General features: G+C 47.2%; 1 protein-coding gene across 4 annotated transcripts in view; it reads left to right on the forward strand.

The window, feature by feature from the left end:
• EML1 (EMAP like 1) overlaps positions 1-22,121 on the forward strand; it is a 199,156-nt gene that overhangs the window by 175,125 nt on the left and 1,910 nt on the right. For all 4 annotated transcript variants that reach the window (XM_064375207.1, XM_064375209.1, XM_064375208.1 and 1 more), the window contains 6 exons: positions 1,479-1,546; positions 4,445-4,533; positions 18,947-19,044; positions 19,168-19,255; positions 20,415-20,510; positions 21,727-21,857. In XM_064375207.1, coding sequence (XP_064231277.1) covers positions 1,479-1,546; positions 4,445-4,533; positions 18,947-19,044; positions 19,168-19,255; positions 20,415-20,510; positions 21,727-21,857 — 570 coding nt within the window. The remainder of the gene's footprint in view (positions 1-1,478; positions 1,547-4,444; positions 4,534-18,946; positions 19,045-19,167; positions 19,256-20,414; positions 20,511-21,726; positions 21,858-22,121) is intronic.

Below are 22,121 nucleotides of genomic sequence, written 5' to 3' on the forward strand. Positions count from 1 at the left end.
GCTACTGTAGAAAGAATGCACTGAAATAATGGAATCATATATCAAGTTTCTTTCTCTCGGTTTTTTTAGATTATCCAGTAGTATCTCAGTGCCTCCTATTTTCAGTCCCATTGCTACTTTTTTTCTGATATTCTTTAATCTCTTCTCGCTTCATCCTAAACACTCTTGCCAAGTGCCCTTCTATCTAAAACACACTTTCAATCATGTCACTCTTTTTATTGACAGGACAAGAACCATTCAAAGTGTTCTTATTTCCTAGTGATCAAATCCTTACCTTGGTGGTGACATCACTAGTGTTATATACTCTGTGCTGTAAGCCCACTGACCTACCTGCCATTTCTCAAATATGCCCAGAGCTGTGTTGCTTCCATCACTTTAATTATATTGTTGCCCGCTTCACCATGGTCCAAAAAACTACTGGAGTGGCCACATCCCACCTTCACCAGAGATAATTCTTCCTCTCCTGGGAGGCCCAGGTCCGGTCATCGGCACCGCGAAGCCTTGGCCCAGCTTCCCAGGGTAACCTCATCTCTCCCTCCCCTGTGATTCCACAGCACCTTGGTTTGTATCTCCTTCATGGATCATTTCATCTTGTATCCGAGTTAGTGATGACTGTGTGCGTGTTCCACTGGATCAAAACCTAGAACATGCCTCGCTCACCTCGTGATCCTTCCAGGCCTCTGTAATGTTTTGCACCCAGTGGGCACTCACCCAGTCTCCGTGTAATGGAGTCGGGTGCCACGGTTGTCTTTCCAGACCAATCAAGCACGCTATTCGATGAGCTTACCATTCAGCACAGGGAGTCAACTGAAGGGATGGGGTTCTATAAACTGTGACTTTGCAGAAGAGCATTTACCTGTCTTTCATCAGATTACTATAGATATGAAAGGATTTAACACAAAAAGGGAAGAATCCTAAAAGGACTGAAATTTAGGTTAGGCTCAGTGGCTTACACCTATAATCCCAGCACTTTGGGAGGCAGAGACAGGAGGATCACTTGAGTCCAGGAGTTCAAGACCAGCCTGGGCAGCATAGTGAGACTCCATCTCTACAAAATAAAAAATAAGAAAATTAGCCAGGTGTGGCGGCACACATCTGTAGTCCCAGCTGCTTCAGGGGCTGAGCCAGGAGTTGTCCTTGGGAGGTCAAGGCTACAATGAGCCATGATCATGCCATTGCACTCCAGCCTGGGCGATAAGAGATCCTGCCTCAAAAAAAGGATTGGGTGGGGTAGAAATTTAGCATTATTGAAACATGGCATTTATTCAAGTAGGAAAACATTTTTCTCTAGACAGAGAAAAGAGACTTTTCAAATAGAGCCACATAGCCCTAAGGAATTAGAACTCTCTCTCTCTCTCTCTCTTTCTTTCTCTCTCTCTCTCTCTCTCTCTCTCTGTGTGTGTGTGTGTGTGTGTGTGTGTGTTATGCTATAGTGTTGTATCTGTTCATCAATTTACACTTCCTTTAAAATATTTTAGGATCCAGCTCAGTCTTCTGGTTTTCATCCTTCAGGGTCTGTGGTTGCAGTCGGAACACTCACTGGGAGGTAGGTCCATGCCAGCATGGCTCGTGCTTGCAAAGCTTGTGGAAAAGAGGCTTGTTGTTTCTATTTCCCCAGGAACAGGCCCCCATTCAGCTCTTGGCTGCATGTTCGCAGCTTCTAATGACTTACCAAGAATTAAGCTGAAAGCAAAACTTGAAACAGTGGCCCATTACATTTTGAGCCTTGGGGAAATCTGAGGAAAGCTCTAGACCCTCTCTCCTGGAAAAGGACCCTCTACCTCCACGAGACACACACATTTTTTTTTTCTTTAGACAGTATCTCACCCTGTCACCCAGACTAGAGTGAAGTGGCACAATCACTGCTCACTATAGCCTCCAGGACTCGAGTGATCCTCCCACCACAGCCTCCTAAGTAGCTGGGACTATAGGCATGCATCGCCATGGTCAACTAATATTTTATTTTTTGTAGAGACACATGTCTCACTGTGTTGCCAAGCTGTTCTTGAACCCCTAGACTCAAGCAGTCCTTCCACCTTGGTCTCCCAAAGTGCTAAGATCACAGGCATGAGCCACCACACCCAGCCACACACACATTTTGCCTGTAATTTCAGAGGATTTATGGAGCTTCCCAATCCCTGATCTTGAGGCTGTGGAAGAAGCCTTGACTTTGGAATGAAGCAAGAAAACATTTCAAAGTTCTGAGCATTTAAAAATGCTTTTTCTATTCCTGGCCACAGTGTCTCACACCTGTAATCCCAGCCCTTGAGAGGCCTAGGCAGGAAGATTGCTTGAGGCTAGGAGTTCGAGACCAGCCTGGGCAATGTAGCAAGACCCTATCTCTATAAAAAATTTAAAATTGAGCTGGGTAATACAGGTATGGTGGTCCAGACCTGTATTAGCTACTCAGGAGGCTCAGGCAGGAGGATCTCTTAAGATCAGGAGTTCCAGGCTGCCTTGGACTGGGACTGCACCACTGTACCCTTGCCTAGGCCACAGAGCAAGACCCCATCTCTAAAAAAATTAAAAATAGAAAATAAATGCTTTTTCTAGCTGCCCTTTCAAAATTGTAGGAACTGCCCAGACCCTGAGCCTCTTATTCCAATATACCTATTCACCTGGCACCTCCTACACACCGGATGGTGGGTCTGCGTCTGCAGCTCAGCTTTGCCACATAGCAGCAGTGTGGCTTTGAACCAGTTACATAAACTCTCCGAATTTGTCTCTTTTTCTGTAAATTATTATATTCCCTGCCTGGCTGTGTGACACTGAGGATGAAAGGAGACAACGCGGAGAGCACCTGCCAGGGCTGCCTGGCAGGCATTGCAGTGGCTCTCATTATCATTGCTTTCTAGGTTTCCTTTGAACCTTTATGTCGCTCATGGTCCTGTATACACTTACTGTGGTTTCAAATTATTTTTCCTCCCACCCTTCCTCTCTAAAAAGTGCAGCACTTAGATTCTGTTGCTATGACTGCAGAGCCTGTATGGATGAAGAAAGGGGAGCAAGGGGAGCTCTTTGTAGGTCATAGACAGCAATATCTTAATGTTGGTCTCCATGTAACCAACAGAATTCTTCATGAAAACATTTGTGTAGCCACACACACACACACACACACACACACTCACACTCACACCACCTCCCATTTGACTCTCTTTGAGACAGTTGAAGCTTCTAACTCATCAGGCTCCCACCTTCTGATGATTGACCTCCCAACAGGCTGACAGATGCCGCCATGCCTACTGTGTGTGTAGAACATGGTGACAGTGCTCAGAATCAGTGTCCCAGGGTGGTGGATATGGCTCGTGTCACCTAATCCAGCCCCTCATCTATGCCTCTTGCCATTCAGGTCCTAGGTTGGACTTAGTTCCCAATGCTGTGGATTTAACAGGATACTTTAAAGCCATGTTCTGATTGGCCCCAGCCTCTATTAAGGTTAAATAGCACGTTAAAGGTAAATGGTTGTTGAAGGTGTAAGAAATTGGCACTGAGAAGCAAAATCCACATTTCTGGGGGACAGGACATCTGACAATGCATGGTTAGGGGGGTCTCCTGTGGAAGACAAGGGACACTCACTCTGCATCAGTGGACATACTGATGGGTTGTCCTCATACAGGTTAGAAACTGCAAGAGGAGGGACCCTGCATTCCATTTATCCTTAAAAACACCAGGGGCTCACCACCACCCCCTGAGAATATAACAGGCGGGAGAGTTCAGTCATTCTGATGTTAACAAACATTTAGTGGGGACTGTGTGCTTATCAGAGGATACAAAGCACTTCATTGTCCATTATCATTCGACTTTAATATTGAACCTGCAAAATAGACCTGGACTCTTCTCCTCAGCTCACCACTGAGGAAATGGCCCAACCAGGTGAAATGAGACCAGTCCTCCACTCTGGTTTCTTCCATTTGCTCTGTGCATTCCTTCGCCCTGTTGGTTGCAGGCTGGCATCCCCATAGGGCCTGTACTTTCGGCCTGCCTCTGCCTGCAGTACCATTGGGACACCACCCCGGCGTTGTCCCAGCCCCATCCTCATGCATGCTCCTGCTTCACGCTGGAAACCTGGGTGAGCTCTTGCAGGTGGTCCTTCGCTGCTTCCTCTGACCATACACCCTGGTAATAGGTATTGGCATCTTCTCTGCCCACAGCTTTCTCTCCTTCTGTGTGTAATTGACAAAGCACAAACACAGAGAAACTGTGCCATAGTGTTGATAACAGCATAGTTTTGAATGGTAGCCAATGTGCCATTCCTTTCATTAGAAAAGTGCTTCTACATAGGAAATTTTCTTTGAATAAAAACTGGGAACAAGCTTTCTTATTAAGCAAATTTCATATCTTTATTAAGCTTTTATGATTAATAATTTTTATTCCTCCTACTGTTGTGATAATCTTCATTTTCTCACTAAAAGACTTACCATGCTTTTTCTCATGTTGACAACAGGTGGTTTGTGTTTGACACAGAAACAAAAGACTTGGTCACCGTTCACACAGATGGAAATGAACAGCTCTCGGTAATGCGCTACTCACCAGGTTAGACTCCAAACCATTCACTGCTTTTTTTTAATCAACTTTTATTTTATGTCATGGGGTACATGTGCAGATTGTGCAGGTTTGTTACACAGGTAAACATGTGCCATGGTGGTTTAATGCACAGGTCAACCCATCACCCAGGTATTAAGCCCAGCACCCATTAGCTGTTGTACCTGATGCTCTCCCTCCCCCTCGCCCCTGTCCGACAGGCCCCAGTGTGTCTGTGTTCTCATCATTCAGCCCTCACTTACAAGTGAGCACATGCAGTGTTTGGTTTTCTGTTCCTGCATTAGTTTGCTGAGGATTACAGCTTCCAGCTCCATCCATGTCCCTGCAAAGGGCATGGTCTTGTTCCTTTTTATGGCTGCATAGTATTCCATGGTGTATATCTACCACATTTTCTTTATCCAGTATAATATTGATGGGCATTTGGGTTGACTCCATGTCTTTGCTATTATATTCACTACTTTTAAATCCCAACAGAATTGAGATTCTGTGTCAGTGTCTTTAAAGAAAAAATTTCACAAGCCTCTCAGAGTGAAATGTAAATTAGACATGCACGTAATTGCGGCATTTAGGGTTCTTTTCCCTCCTTTGGGTCACTATGCTTGTGTTATGGAAAATTTCAAACATAGACAAAATTAAACAGAATAGAATCATGAACCCATGTACTCATCAGCCAACTTCAGTGGTGATCAGCTCTCAGCCAGTTTCCTCCATCTGTAGCCCCACCCACCTCCCCACCTTCCATATTTTGAAGCAGTTCCCAGACATCTCATCATTTCATCTGTTAATATCCCAAAAAGATGAGGACGCACTTTTTTTTTTTTGAGACAGAGTCTTGCTCTGTTGCCCAGGCTAGAGTGCAGTGGCACAATCTTGGCTCGCTGCAAATTCCGCCTCCCACGTTCAAGCAATTCTCTTGCCTCAGCCTCCCAAGTAGCTGGGATTACAGATGCACACCACCATGCCCAGCTAATTTTTGTGTTTTTAGTAGAGACAGGGTATCACCATCTTGACCAAGCTGGTCTCGAACTCCTGACCTCGTGATCCACCCTCCTTAGCCTCCCAAAGTGCTGGGATTACAGGCATGAGCCACCGCACCCAGTCGATGAGGACGCTTTTAACAGCTCTACTGAAGAATAATTTACATACAATAATTAACCGTTATAAATGTACAACTCATTGATTCTTTGTAAACTTGTAGAGTTCTGCAACAACCATCACTATGGTCCAGTTTTTTAACCTTTTCATCACTCAAAACGTTTCCTCCATGCCCATTAGCAATTCACCTCCATCCCCACCCCCAGTCCAAGGAAACTACTGATCTGTTTTCTTTTTCCAAAAATTGCTTTTCTGGGCATATCGTGTAAATGGATTCCTACAATGTGTAGTCAGTTGCATCTGACTTCTTTCATGTATAATCATGTATTTGAGATTAATCTATGTTATTGCACATGTAGCGGAAGTATATTCCTTTTCATTGCTGGGTAGTTTTCCATGTTATGGGTATATGCCACATCTTGTTTATCCATGCATCAGTTAATGATGGATTTTTTTTTTCTGAGACAGAGCCTTGCTCTGTTGCCCAGGCTGGAGTGCAGTAGTGCAATCTCAGCTCACTGCAACCTCCACCTCCCAGGTTCAAGTGATTCTCCTGCCTCAGCCTCCCGAGTAGCTGGGATTACAGGCGTGCGCCACCATGCCCAGCTAATTTTTGTATTTTTAGTAGAGACGGGGTTTCACTATGTTGGCCAAGCTAGTCTCAAACTCCTGGTCTCAGGTGATCCACCCACCTTGGCCTCCCAAAGTGCCAGGATTCCAGGAGTGAGCCACTGCACCTGGCCTCATGGATTTAGATTGTTTCTAGTCTTATTATTATGAATAATGCTATGAACATTTATGTATATGTCTTTTTGTAGTCATATGTTTGTTTTCATTTCCCTTGGGTAAATTCTTAGTTGTGGAATTGATGGATTGTATGGTAAACTTATGTTTAACATTTGATGAAACTGCCAGACTGCCTGTCCTGTTTTACATTCTCACCAGCCATGTGCTCAGGCTCTAGTAACTCCACATCCTCCCAAACCTTGTTATTGTCCTTTTTATTACAGTAATTCTAAGGAGGGTGTAATGGCATCTCATTGTGGTTTTAATCGCTGTTTCTCTAATGACTACCGATATTGAGCATTTTTAATGTGCATATTAGTCATTCCAGTATCTTCTTTGGTGAAATATCTATTCAAATATTTTGCCAATTTTTAATTGGGCTGTCTGTCTTACTATTGAGTGGTAAGTTCTCTTTATATATTCCTTAGAGACAATATCAGATAGATGATTTGCAAATATTTTTTCTGAATGTATGGCTTATCTTCCATTTTCTTTTTTTGAGACAGTGTCTCACTCTGTCACCCAGGCTGGAGTGCACTGGCATGATCATAGCTCACTGCAGCCTTGACCTCAGATCTAAGCAATCCTTTCACTTCAGCCTCCCAAGTAGCTGGGAACACAGGCACACACCACCACACCTGGCTAATTTTCGTATTTTTGTTAGAGACGGGGTTTTACCATGTTGCCGAGGCTGGTCTTAAACTCCTGGGCCCAAGTGATCCGACTGCCTCGGCCTCCCAAAGTTCTGGGATTATAGTCATGAGCCATGCCCAGCCTTCATTTTCTTAATGGGGTTTTTCAAAGCACAAAAGCTTTTAATTTTGCTGAAGTTCAGTTTATCAGTTTTTTCTTTTGTGGATTATGCCTTTGGGGTCATATTCAAGGTCATGAAGATGTTCTCGTATGCTTTCTTTTTTTTTTTTTTTTTTTTTTGAGACGGAGTCTTGCTCTGTCACCAGGCTGGAGTGCAGTGGCGCAATCTCGGCTCACTGCAACCTCCGCCTCCTGGGTTCAAGCGATTCTTCCGCCTCAGCCTCCCAAGTAGCTGGGACTACAGGCGCGTGCCACCACACCCGGCTAATTTTTGTATTTTTAGTAGAGATGGGGTTTCATCATGGCCAGGATGGTCTCGATCTCTTGACCTCATGATCCACCCACCTTGGCCTCCCAAAGTGCTGGGATTACAGGCATGAGCCACCAGGCCCGGCCTCATATGCTTTCTTTTAGAAGAGTTGTTTTAGCCCTTACATGCGGGTTTCGCCAGGCTAATTCGTGTATTTTTAGTAGAGACAGGGTTCCACCAGCTTGGCCAGGCTGGTCTTGATCCACAAGAATGGTGAGAGGGGAGAGCCTGTTTGTTCTGCTTAGAGCTATCTAGTTGTCCCAGCACTTTTTATTGAAAACACAGCCTCTTCCTGTTGGATTATCAATGACACTTTTAATTGATCGTAAATGTAAAGGTTTATTTCCGTATACTCAGTTCTGTCCTCTTCACCTATGTTTCTCCCTGTGCCCACAGCCTTGATTACTATGACCTTAGAGGAAGTTTTCAAACTAAGTAGTGTAACTGCTGCCACTTTGTTGTTTTTTTCAAAATAATGTTGGCTATTTTACGTCCCTACTATATATAAAATTGTATATAAATTTTAGGATCAACTTGTCTTTTTTATTATTTTGTTTTTTTTAAATTTTTTTGTAGACACAGGGTCTTACTTTGTGGCCCAGGCTGGTCTCAAACTCCTGGCCTCCAGAGATCCTCCCACTTCAGCCTCCAAGAGTGTTAGGATTATGGGTATGAGCCACCAGGCTAGGCCAGTTTGGCAATTTCTAACTTTGAAAAGCCTATTAGGATTTTAAGAGGGATTATATTTACTTTACAGGTCAATATGGGGGAAATTGCCACCTTGACAATAGTGAATCTTCTAATCATGAGCAAAGAATGTCACTCCATTTAATCAGATCTTTAATTTTTCTCAGCAATACTTTATAGTTATTGGTGTACAAGTCTTGCACTTCCTTTGTTAAACTTATTCCAAAGTAAGTTATTTTGTATGCCATTGTGAATGGAATTGTTTTCTGAATTTTATTTTCAGTTACTTGGCTGCCTGTATGTACAAATAGAATTGAATTTTGCACATAGATCTTATATCCTATGACCTTTCTAAACTTCTTTTATTAGTTTTAGTATGGTAGTCCCTCCTAATCCACAGGGGCTACCTTCCAACACCCCTAGCAGGTGCCTGAAACCATGGATAATACCAAACCCTATATGTACTATGTTTTTTCTTATACATACATGCCTGTGGCAAAGTTTAATTTATAAATCAGGTACAGTAAGAGATTAACGACAATAATAATGAAGTAGCAGAATTCTAACAATATATCATCATACGAATTATGTGAATATGGTTTCTCTCTCAGAATACCGTATTACACGTAGTATTTGCAGACCACAATTAACCGCAGGTTTCTGAAACCACAGAAAGGCATTTCAGTCTTATTATTATTCACTAAATTCGATTAATTTTCATCTGTTTTTCTGAGAAGAAAAAGCATTCAGTCTTTCATCATGAGGGATAAAGATGCCCTTTATCATAGTGAGAAAGTTCCCTTCTATTCCTAATTTGTTTGGAGGTTTTAGCACGAATGGGATTGGAGTTTATCAAATGCTTTTTCTGCATCTATTGGGATTATTATGTGTTTCGTCCTTTGTCTTATTATCAGCCAGGAATATGCACACCCATACAATAACCGTAACCTCAGGCGAGTAGAAACCTTGGCCCTACTCCCCACCATCTTCCCTAGAGATGGTCACTCCCATCGCCAGTGCTGCCATTCCCCAGGCTCCATCTGGAGTGAGCCCCTTTGGCCACAGCTGCATGGTCCCCAGAGCCTGCCCTTCCCTGGCAGGACCTCTGTGCTGGGCCAGCTGCTGGGAAGGAGCGAGGGCAGCCCAGGGAAGAACACCATGGATTCACCTTGTTTCTACCTGAAGTCCAGAAGGTTTTCAGGCATAAACATTTCTCAGATTTTCATGTCTTTGTTCAATTTGCAGAGCATGGACATGGTTGCTTTTGTCAGTATTATAGAATTTCACAATTACTTTGTGTGGAGAGGATTTGCCAACCTCATTTGGCCACAGCTAGAAGAATTGCCCCCTTGTGTTGTTGTTGTTCGTTTTGTGTTTTTAAGACAAAGTCTTGCTCTCTTGCGCAGGCTGGAATACAGTGGCACGATCTCGGTTCGCTGCAGCCTCTGCCTCCCAGGTTCAAGCAATTCCCGTGCCTCAGCCTCCTGAGTAGCTGGGACTACAGGTGTGTGCCACCACACCTGGCTAATTTTTTGTATTTTTAGTAGAGACGGGGTTTCACCATGTTGACCAGGCTGGCCTCGAACTCCTGAGCTCAAGCGATCCACCCACCTCCTTGGCCTTCCAAAGTGCTGGGATTATAGGCATGAGCCACAGAACCCAACTTGCCCTCTTATTTTTAATATAACTGCAATATCATTGTCTCCTCCCCAACCCCAATTACCATTGATGTCTTAATATCATCAGATGACCACTTGCATGTTCAAATTTTCAATTTACTTTTTTTTTTTTTTGAGACGGAGTTTCGCTCTCATTGCTTAGGCTGGAGTGCAATTAGCATGATCTTAGCTCACCGTAACCTCCGCCTCCTGGGTTCAAGCAATTCTCCTGCCTCAGCCTCCCAAGTAGCTGCGATTACAGGCATGCACCACCACACCCAGCAAATTTTGTATTTTTCATAGAGATGATGTTTCTCCATGTTGGTCAGGCTGGTCTTGAACTCCTGACCTCAGGTGACCTGCCCTCCTCAGCCTCCCAAAATGCTGAGATTACAGGCATAAGCCACCATGCCTGACCCAATTTACTTTTTTTTGAGACAGAGTTTTGCTCTTTTTGCTCAAGCTGGAGTGCGATGGCACAGTCTCAGCTCACTGCAACCTCTGCTTCCCAGATTCAAGCAATTCTCCTGCCTTAGCCTCCCAAATAGCTGGCAATACAGGCACACACCACCATACCTGGCTAATTTATTGTATTTTTAGTAGAAACAGGGTTTTACCATGTTAGCCAGGCGAGTCTGGAACTCCTGACCTCAGGTGATTCTCCTGCCTTGGCCTCCCAAAGTGCTCGTGCTGTGATTACTGGTGTGAGCCACTGCGCCTGGCCCAATTTACTATTTTTTTTTAACAATTTGTTTAAAGAAGCAAAAAAAAGACCCACACAATGGTAGTTGGTTGATATGACTTATTAGTTTCTTTTAATCCATAGGTGTTCTCTCCCCCTCTATTATAATACATTTGTTGAAGAAACTGGCTCATTTGTCCTGTAGCATTTTCAACACTGGATTTGCCGAATGCATCTTTGTGGTGTTGCTTTACGTGTTCCTCTGTCCCCTGTATTTCCCATAAAGTGATTTTTGAATATCAAGGCTTGGTCATATTCAAGTTCAATGTGTATTGCTATATTTTTCCTATAGGAGGCACATAATGGGTTTTTCTTACTTTTTGTGATATTAGCAGCTGTTGATACCCAGTGCCTAGATCCATAAAGGGTTGCCAACTATTGATTTCCAGTGTTAGCTTTTCTTCTTCATTTGTTAGATATAGTACTTCTGTGAAGAGATACTTTCCTTGGTCTGCTATTTTGGTACCCAGTGGTAGAGTTCACATAGGAAAGTGAGGATTAATGCTTGATTTCATTCTCTTTATTTTCCGGTTTCTGAGAGAATGCATTTGCTTTCTGCATCTTCTAACAGTGACCAGTTGGTGGTGGTGGTGGTGGTGGCAGTGGTCGTGATGTAGTTTTGGTACCGTTATGGATTGAAGTATATTTGCCATATTCCAGTCTATTAGATGGAACAATTTATCCATCATCGACCAGTGGAAGTTACTTTAGTTGGCTCCTGGGTCCTTTTGACATGACCTCAGGAGCCTTTAATACTTGTTCTCTGGCATAACAAGTTGTTCCAGGATCCTTGTGTACCTTTCTCTCAGGAGGCCCTCCTTCCTTTCTCACCTGAAGCAAGGAGATCACAATATGGGTGTTAGGATGCTCGTTGCCCCGGGGTGGGGGATGTTTCTAAGCCTTTTTACTATATGAGTATGTTGTAAGAAATACTGTTTTTCTGTCATATGCAGGCCATTTGGCTATGCTGACCCTCTTGGAAATGGGAGAGGCTGACTCTGAGCTGCTGGTCTCTGTAGGGATCTTCTGTTTTATAACCTGATTGACAGCGTCGACTCTGCTTCACAGTGGGACATGGCCTCGAGCTTTAGGGAGAATCCAATAGAGCATCTCTTATGGATACTTCTTCCTTGTATCCGAACCATGTTCATAACTTCTCCCCTAAGCAGGCAACTGCTCGGCCCCCTTGGCAGCCCTTTCTCCATGTTGAGAAGGAGTTTGAATTGGAATGCCTTTCATTCATGACCTCTTCAGTGTCACGTTTCTTTCTGTTAATTTAGCCAGTGTTCTGTATCCTATCTTGTTTTTCATCATTTTCTCAGATATTTTGAAAGTCTGCTGAAGGCACAAGGGCCTCATCTGCAGCCTCTTTCCTAGAAAGCCCTCAGATACTTGTCAGCGCCGGCTAACATGAGCAAGTCCGTTGGGAAGCATGTTTCCATTTCTTGTCAGTTACGCTAATGACCATTCCCTGGAGAGCAGAGAGCTCTTCCTACTAGAACTCTGCCTCTCGGCTTGAGTCATTTCCTGGAAGCTGTGTGGGGCAAAAGTAAAAGCCTTGGGCCAGGGCCAGGACAACCGCAGTTGGATCTAGTGTCCTCCCTTAGTTAGCCAGGTGACCTTGTCAGATCAGGCAGCACGTTACCATGAGGCCCAACCGAAAGAAGTGTGAATGAGTTCTCAGCAGAGCATTATACAGATGTCACAAGGGATGTGATATCATCATCATCAGTAACAGCAGCAGTGATGGCCCCAGTAACAGCACCCAGATAGTGGACTCAGGCCCCTGGGGAGTGACCCACAGTTCCATAATGGGATGGACCCTATTTTCTTCAGCACTGTGCGCCCAGCTAGCTCCTGGCACAGGGTTTATGACAGGTTAGTTGCATGCATGAATGTACCTATAACTAACTACAGTGCAACTGATGCAAAGCAAAATGTGATCAGCAGTGTGAGTTTTCTGGTTACATAAGAGTTTTCCAGTGTATAGGCTAAACTGTTGTAGATTACTATCTCCTTTTTGGATTTAAGTATTTATAAACTCGAAACTAAAAAGAGAGAGAGAGAGAAAAAAAAAACATTTGATGCCCAAACACAGATTGCCATTGACATGGAATTTCAGGAACCTGCTGCCACAATCCTGGCTGACATCTGTAGCCCATCTCCCAGATAGCAGCCCCCTACACTGCTGTGTGCTAAGAAAGGAGACCATCATGAAATGATGAGAGCTTTTTCTCATTCCGTCAGTCTCAGGAAAGCTCTGGGGGTTGTGTTGACGGCCAGAGGAATAGCTAGCAGTTCTTGAGCTTTCTAGATGGAGCTGGGCCTCCAGAATGTGAGAAGGACCAACAGGCCCGCAGCTGCAGGCCCCCTGCCCAGGGATAAATGCCACCTTCGCACTCAGTGATGTGGGTGGACACTGACCCATCTCCACAGACTGGGAGTGTAGAGACGGAGCTTTAGGAGGAACCGGGGCTACTTTGTGAATCCTCTTCAACATTGCTGTTAGCTGTGCAGGGGTGCGGGTCAAAGGGGTTACCTCATAAACTGGACAATCAAAACTTTAGCAGCAATTGAGAACTAAATCCTTCTGGCAGTTTCTCGCTTCTGTGAGCCCGACAGGCAGGCCCAACTTTGTTGTTGGTCTGTACCTCACTGTGGGTGGAGGAGGGAGGTTCAGAAAGCCGGCCCTGGAACTCTGAGCACATGCCTAGAACCCTACCATGAAGCAAAGCCCTCCAGAAGTGCATGTGAATTGCCCAGAGCGTGGGGGTTCTTTGGCACACTCAGAGCCATGAGCCTAGAGCATTTCCATGGACCATTGAATACCCATCTCAGGCATGTTGTAGCAACTGTTTTTCATTTATGGACTATTTTACATAACATGGGCTTTTGCTGAAAAGCTAATGTTACATGAAAGTTTATTACAACCACAGCCAACTGAGTGTTGGCAAAATGCCGGCTTCTACATAGGCTTATTAAATACAGAAGCTTCATTGTGATAATTCTCATATTTAACATTCGTGTCAAGAATCTTATAGAGCACTTTCTGATTGGACAGAATGGAGTTTTGATTGAATTAAGATTGTACTTTTTCTTGTTTTGAGATGGAGTCTCGCTCTGTCGTCAGACCGGAGTGCAGTGGCTCAATATTGGCTCACTGCAACCTCTACCTCCCGAGTTCAAGCGATTCTCCTGCCTCAGCCTCCTGAGTAGCTGGGACTATAGGTGTGTGCCACCATGCCCAGCTAATTTTTGTATTTTTAGTAGAGATGGGGTTTTACCCTGTTGGCCAGGATGATCTCGATCTCTTGACCTCGTGATCCGCCCGCCTTGGCCTCCTAAAGTGCTGGGATAACAGGCGTGAGCCACCATGCCCGGTCAAGATTGTACTTTTTTAAAGAATAGAAATAGGAAGAAAATAATTTCCTATTCATTAAGCCCAGCTGCAGATCCTTAGTCCTCCTGTTCTAGTTTCAGCTCATTGAAAAATCAGAATGTGAAGATGAAAGAGAGAAGACCAGAAAGGACCAGGTGCAACTGGTCATGCAATCATATTTCTCTTCTTTGATCTTATCCATGTCATTGTTTGAAAGGTGGGTTTTTTCTGCTTTTACTGGAATGAATCCAAACCTGGCATTCACTCCGTCACTTGCAGTATCAAATCCTCCCTTGTCAGCCTGAGTCTGAGACCAGTGGCGATGCAGCCCCTGCCATCCAGCCAGCCCTTTCCCCTCCCGTGTGGCATCCACCCTCACTGGGTCAATCCCCATCCAGATGCAGCAGTCTTGTCTCCAAGCCCAAAATTCCAGTGCCCAGTGTGCCAGGAGAGAGGCTGCACCATAGCAGCATGGCTGTTCCTGCACCTGCAGGCCGTCTTCCACCCACGTGTCACTCATCAGCATGCAGGTACTTGCCACCCATGCAGTGATTTCTGCCTGTGCCATTCAGCTGGCTGTGTTGCCGTACACAAGTTACTGCCGTCTTCCCAGGCAGGCGTCGTGGTCAATGGAGGAGTCGTTTCGAGGTTCTCTGTGGTGGTAGTGTTGGGGGACGGACTGGGAGGCACCGCCTCCGAGGAAGGGAACATTCTCCTGGTTCTGCCTCTGTCTCTGAGTCACTGCCTGTTTCCATATCACCTGCAAGGGGTGAGGCAGCACTAGTGGGTGTGTGCTAAGGACGCAGAGACCTGGGTGGGGTGAGCTGGTCAGAGTTGTTCACAGGGAGGCTGAAGGCCTCCTGGGACAGCTCTCCATGCCTGTGCAGAGGCCTGGGGCTGTGGATGATACTATCAGCCAGTTCCCCTCTGCAGGGAGGACTTCCCCAGGCAGAAGTGAGCTTCAACTCCTGCATGAAGACTGTGGATTAGAATGGGAAAGAGGAACTACAATCTGACTGAGGCTGTCAGAGACAGAAGTGGATGGCTGAGGGAGACTGTGAAGTCCTGGGTTTCATTCCTCTTTCAAAACAGATATAAGGGCTGGGGACAGTGGCTCACGCCTGTAATCCCAGCACTTTGGGAAACTGAGGAGGGCGGATCACTTGAGATCAGAGTTTGAGACCAGCCTGGCCAACTGGCGAAATCTCATCTCTACTAAAAATACAAAAAAGTTATCCAGGCATGGTGGTGGGTGCCTGTAATTCCAGCTACCCAGGAAGCTGAGGCAGGAGAATTGCTTGAACCCAGGAGGCAAAGGTTGCAGTAAGCTGAGATCGTGCCACTGCACTCCAGCCTGGGCAACAGAGCGAGACTCTGTCTCAATAAAACAAAACAAACAAACAACAGATATAGGGATGGTGGTTACACAGGTATAGTTCTTAAAACTCCTCAAACCATGAACTTGAAATGTGTGCATTTTATTGCATGAAAATAGTGCCTCAAAGTTGATTTTTTATTTTTTATTTTTTTGAGACGGAGTTTCGCTCTTGTTACCCACACTGGAGTGCAATGGCGCGATCTCGGCTCACCGCAACCTCTGCCTCCTGGGTTCAAGCAATTCTCCTGCCTCAGCCTCCCGAGTAGCTGGGACTACAGGCACGCGCCACCATGCCCAGCTAATTTTTGTATTTTTAGTAGACGGGGTTTCCCTTGTTGACCAGGATGGTCTCGATCTCTTGACCTCATGATCCACCCGCCTCAGCCTCCCAAAGTGCTGGGATTATAGGCGTGAGCCACCACGCCCAGCCTCAAAGTTGATTTTTAAATGAACTTTTTTGGGGGATGATGTATTTTTTCCTTAAATAGTTAACCAGTTACCTTAAACCTGTTTGTTAAAAAGCAGATAGTTCCATCATGGCTGGGCGCAGTGGCTCACACTTGTAATCCCCCACTTTAGGAGGCCAAGGAAGTTTTACTTGAGCCCAGGAGTTCGAGACCAGCCTGGGCAACATACTGAGACCCCATCTCAACAAAAAAATCAAAAAATTAGCTGGGCATAGTAGCACATGTCTGTAGTCCCAGCTACTCTGGAGACCACGGCAGGAGTCAAGGAGGTTCGAAGTGAGCCAGGATCGCACCACTGCACTCCAGCTTGGGTGACACAGCAAGACCCCATCTCGGGAAACAAAACAAATGGTTCCATTATGAAAGAGACCTCATTATTTTTGAGTTCACAAATGATCAGGTAGTAATTTTATTTTATTTTTTTTCAGAGTGTTGCTCTGTCGCCGAGGCTGGAGTGCAGTGGCGTGATCTCAGCTCACTGCAACCTCCGCCTCCCGAGTTCAAGCCATTCTCCAGCCTCAGCCTCTCAAGTAGCTGGGACAGCAGGGGTGTGCCACTGCTTCCGGCTAATTTTTGTTATTTTTAGTAGAGAGGGGTTTCACCATGTTGGCCAGGCTGGTCTCAAACACCTGACCTCAAGTGTTCTGACTGCCTCGGGCTTCCAAAGTGTTGGGATTACAAGCATCAGCCACTGCACCTGGCCTGATCAGGTGGTCTTTTGAGATGTTTTTTGCTTAAGAGTAGACAGCCAACACCCTGCCATGTCACGTGACAGATTTTCAGCTGTTCTTTACCCTAAAGCTGGTCAGAGGGGCAGTGCCCCTGGAGTCAGACTGCCTGGATTTAAGCCAGCTTCCGGAAACCTGTGCGACCTTGGACGAGTTTCTTTATTGTACATGCCTCAATTTCCTCTCTTGAAAAATGGGGATAATTATATCTACTTCATGAGGTTGTTTTGAGGATTAAATAAGTTAATACAGGAGTTTAGAATTGGACCTAGCACATAGTAGGTTCTCAGACGTGTCGGCCAAGCCAGGCACGGTGGCTCACTCCTGTAATCCCAGCACTTTGGGAGGCTGAGAGGGGTGGATCGCCTGAGGTCAGGCATTCAAGACCAGCCTGGCCAACATGGTGAAACCCCATCTCTACTAAAAATACAAAAATTAGCCGGGCATGGTGGTATGTTCCTATAATCCCAGCTACTCAGGAGGCTGAGGCAGGAGAATCATTTGAACTCAGGAGGCAGAAGTTGCAGTGAGCTGAGATTGCACCATTACACTCTAGCCTGATCAAGAGTGAAACTCCATCTCAAAACACACACACGCACACACGCACGCGCACACACACACATGCACACACACACACCATTTAATGATTGTAGTTAGTAAAATTAAGCGGTCATTGTTAGTAGCAATTTGTGTTGATTGTGGTCGTCGTCACTGTTGCTGTCCGGGCATGGTCAGTTGCAGGCACTGAGCGCAGGGACAGTTGGTCTCTGGCATGGTCACCTGTACTTCTCCAGCCCCATCAGCAGCCGATGATGGCCCGTCTCCGGCTTCAGCAGTCCTTTTTGTTTTTTTCAGCAAAAGATATGTATTTGCCCCATTCCTTCAGGATTCTTGATTTGGATAGGTCACCCCTATTTTGACCTGGCCTAGGCCATCACTTCCTAAAATGCCATTCCCTGAGGCGCCACGCCACCCTGGGCCCTGCAATGTTCCTGCCTAGGAGAAGGAAAGTCACAGGAAAGAGGGAGGAGAGAAACAACCCTTATTGACGCTTGACGCTCCTGTGAGTGCAAAACTCTGTACAAATACTGTCCAAGTGAAGCCTCCCGACTGCTATGAAAATGCGTCACTCGCTGTGTTTGTGGATGGAGGACCTGCAGTCCCCTAGCTGGAGCAGAGAGACCCCCTCTACCCTGCATTCTGTTCTGGGCCCTGCTTGGCTCCAGGTTTCCAGTCCTTCTGTTTGCTTGCTGGCTCAGGAAAGTCTGACCTTTTGCCAGACTCCCCTCCAGGCCCTGTTTCCTGTCCTGGGTCCTCCTCCCTGCATCCTGTCCTGGGTCCTCCTCCCTGCGTCCTGTCCTGGGTCCTCCTCCCCGTTTCCTGTCCTGGGTCCTCCTCCCCGTTTCCTGTCCTGGCTCCTCCTCCCCACGTCCTGTCCTGGGTTCTCCTCCCCGCTTCCTGTCTTGGGTCCTCCTCCTTGCGTGGCGTGCATGGTCACTTCCAGCCACCAGGGCTGCTGCTGCCTTTTGTTGCAAAGGGCTCCTTCCTGTGTGTTTCCACACAAGCATCAAGCCTGGGTCCTTAGGCCCTCCCAGAACCAGAAACCTAGTGGGAGAAGACACCAAGATGCCCCTGGGAAGAGAGGCAGGAAGGGCCGTCCAGGCAGGGTGCAGCGAGTGCAGAGGCCTGAGTGAACCCATGTGCTCAGTGAGGAGTGACATGCTGGAAGGCCATCCCGGTGGGCTTTGTGGGCTCCTCCAAAGACTTGAGTCTTCATCCTTCAGTGATTGGGACAGGGAAGGACTTCATAAGATTTGATAAATTTGTGTGAAAAGAGTTCATAGGGCACAATGGCTCACGCCTGTAATCCTAGCACTTTGGGAGGCCAAGGCAGCCAGATCACTTGAGCTCAGGAGTTTAAGACCAACCTAGTCAACACAGCGAGACCCCAACTCTACAAAAAAAAAAGTGTTTAAATTAGCCAGGTGTCGTGGTGCATGCCTGCAGTCCCAGCTACCTCCCTAGGATCACTTGGGCCCAGGAGGTTGAGGCTGCAGTGAGCTACGGTCGCACCACTGCACTCCAGCCTGTGACAGAGCAAAACCCTGTCTCAAAAAATTAAAAAGTTCATAAAAAATTTCTAAATCTTTACCAGATTTTATCACCTGGCCAGGTGTGTATTTTTCAAAAGATAGCTTAGGAAGTGGCAGAGAATTCATTCAAAACCAGATTTTTCTCTTGGAAATAATTCATTAATCTGGCGATTTTGTCTAAATCCGTGGTGGCAGCTACCGTTATCCTTTGTAATGAATAAAATGTGTATTGTTCACCTCTGAAATGTACTTTGTCCTCTCTTTGTAGATGGGAATTTCTTAGCCATAGGCTCGCATGACAACTGCATCTATATCTACGGCGTTAGTGACAACGGGAGGAAGTACACGCGCGTGGGCAAGTGCTCGGTAAGCGCCGACGGTGTCCTGCTGCCTCTCATGCACCTGTGTGCGTTCATTTAACCACAGCAGAACGGTGTTGGCAGGGACTTCTAAGGCCAGTGAAGTGAAGACAGTGTTCTTCTCTCCCAGGGTCATTCCAGCTTCATTACTCACCTGGACTGGTCGGTAAACTCGCAATTCCTTGTGTCAAATTCCGGAGACTACGAAATCCTCTACTGTGAGTACCACCCCGGGTTGTATGAAGTCTCAGTCTCATAGAGTATTCACTCTGAGACCCAGGGGCCTCTGAAAACCCCCCTCCACATGACAGGTGAGGGCCATCATCTCTAGGCCAGGGTTTCTGCCTCTGTAACGTTGAGGAATGGGGCTGCATGGCCTCTTGGGTCCTTCCCAGTTTCCTGCTGACTGTGAGCCCCCGTGGAGGAGAAGGTTCAGGGCCTGCCCCAAGGGGCAGAAGGCCGAGCCCTGCAGCGGGAGGCTGGGGGTGGGCTGATGTGGCAGAAGAGGGTGGGTCCAGAGTGGTCCAGGCACGAGGAGGGCTTGGACGGTGTTATCCTCACGGGAGGGACCACGAAGTCCCTCCCACCTGGGTAGACAGCAGCTCTGGGACCCCTCCTCCTCCTCCTCTCCCAACCCCACCCTGGCCAGTCTCTGGGCCCAGGCAGTGCCTGGGAACAGCAAGGATAATCATGGCTGGTACTCACCAACCAGGACAAGCAGGACCACGGATGGCAGGGAAAGCAGGGGCGGTGTGTACTGAGACTTAGCTCGCTCCAGTGGGGAGGGCAACTACACCGTCTCACCTGCTCCCTGTCCAGGTCCTGCCTGACACATGCACAGGGACAGGGGATGGTTTTCAGGGATAGTCCCTGGGTCTAGAACCTTCTCAGATGCGGTCTCATACTCTGCTGGTGAGAGCTCATTTGGGGAACACACAAGTCCCCTGGGAGGCTCTAGGCCCTTGATGTGACTGCTTTCCATAACCTCCATTCCTGACTCTGAGCTGAAGAGACTGTGGTACAGGGAGGCTGGGGGGCCTGACAGCAGGGGCAGAGCTGTGTTCAGGGGCTCCAGTGGGATGGGTGGCAGGCGGAGACCCAGGAACCGGAGACAAGGAAGCCAGACCGTGGGAAACAGACTCAGAGACAGAGATGGGAAAAAACAAAGAAGAGGGCGTCTCCACCCAGGCCCGGGTCTCAGGCTCCATTCCAGGCGAGCTCACAGCTGTGCACACGCTTCCCACCCGACTGGGAAGTGGAGGGTCTCCCTCTCCACAGAGGCCTCTGTACCCAATGGGGCACAGCTCTGGGGCTCAGCCTTGCTCGGAGGGTGGGGCCTCAGCTTGGATGTCGCCAGACTGCGTTTGCTTTTTGCAGGGGTTCCCTCTGCCTGTAAGCAAGTTGTAAGCGTGGAAACTACGAGAGACATTGAATGGGCCACCTACACCTGCACTTTGGGATTCCATGTGTTTGGTAAGTTTCCTGCAGATTTCACTGGGTTCCAACATAATGTCCTTTTAAAACATTTCTTCAGCAGCTTTGGAGTCTCATACTCACCAGTCTTGTCAGACTGCTCTGCTGCTGCATGAGCTCCATGAGACACGCCTCCTGCCGCTCCCTGGGGGAGGGCCAGGGCTTGCCCAGCTGCGGTCTGCTGAGAAGAACCAGAGAGATGAGTTTTTAACCCTTCTCCAGTGTACAGGGCAGCGGGTCCTGAGATAATTCCCTGGAACCCTCTCCTATCAGGTTGTGCCACACGGACCTGGGTAGACCAGATGGCGCTCAGTCAACTTACTTATCATTTGTGAGGGTTTTTATTTCTATTTTTTTGGTTCTTAAACTAAACATTTTACTTTCTTCAAGGTTCACTTTAGGAATATATTCATAAGTGACCTAAATTAAAGGGACACAAATTAATAGAATTTTTAAAGACAGTGTTTATCATTTATAAAAGAGCACAAGTCAGTAGACTGGTGAGAATTGGCCAGTATTTTCTGGTATTCAGTGCTGAGGTCTGGAGGTTCACTCCAGGGCTCCCAATCGAAAACCCATGTGTATCCAGCCTTCTCCTAGCCACAGGTATCGTGCAGAGGGTTTCCCTGACAATGGTCAGAAGATGGTGTCCCCCACCCATCCATTCTCCAGGCCTACCTGGGCTCAGGGCTGCAGAGCCTGCAGCCGGTAGCAATGGGCACCACTGCCAAGCTGGCCCAGGCAAGCAGCAGCCACAGGGAGTGACCCCAAGAAACATGTGCAGAGCCAGGGTTAAAAGGCCTTTGGAGAGACCCACACATGTGAAGAGTTAAGACAGGACCAAGGAACTGCAGGCGTGAGGACAGGGCACCCTCCCAAGACGCTTCAGAAATGAAGGAGGGGCAGCGCCTTGAGAACCGGGCTCTTGGTCCTGGCTGCCCTGGCCTCAAGAAGGGCACCTCCAAAGACACGGCCACCCGAAAAGCCCATCGTCCTGCTCCCGTGCAGTTGAGCATTGGAGGGTTTCCCAAGACTGCCTGAGCAATACTGGGCACACGGGGAGAAGCCCGGAGCCGACACGATTGTTCTTTTGACCCTTGTTTCTAAAGCTGGACTTAAGGCAGCTTTATGTTCAGGACAGGACGGCAGCCAGTTCCTGTGCGATGTACCTTGTGTCCCCTGGTATTTCCAGCGCTGTTTGTGGTCTTTGTTTTAGGAGTGTGGCCAGAAGGCTCGGATGGAACCGACATCAATGCCGTCTGCCGGGCCCATGAGAAAAAACTCCTGTCCACAGGCGACGACTTTGGCAAAGTGCACCTCTTCTCATACCCCTGCTCGCAGTTCAGGGTAAAGGGCCTGTTCCTCCACTAATCTCATCCCCCATCGGGCATGCACGCGTGCCCTACCTGTTTGGAGACTAAATGGAAATGGGTTGTGAGTGCTGCCGGCCACAGATGCGGACGTGACTCCGTTATCCGTGCTCTCAGAGCTTCTGGCCGCCCTTAGGGAAACCCCGAGACTCTCATCTGCTCGTCTACCTCTGCAGCTCCATGGGCTCATGCCTCTGCTCCCTTGCTCCGGCCCTGCTGAGCTGAGCCAGCCCTGAGGCCT

Source organism: Aotus nancymaae, unplaced genomic scaffold (genome assembly GCF_030222135.1).
Source record: "Aotus nancymaae isolate 86718 unplaced genomic scaffold, 86718_ANA_hifiasm-v0.15.2.pri h1tg000011l, whole genome shotgun sequence".
Classification (NCBI taxonomy): domain Eukaryota; kingdom Metazoa; phylum Chordata; class Mammalia; order Primates; family Aotidae; genus Aotus; species Aotus nancymaae.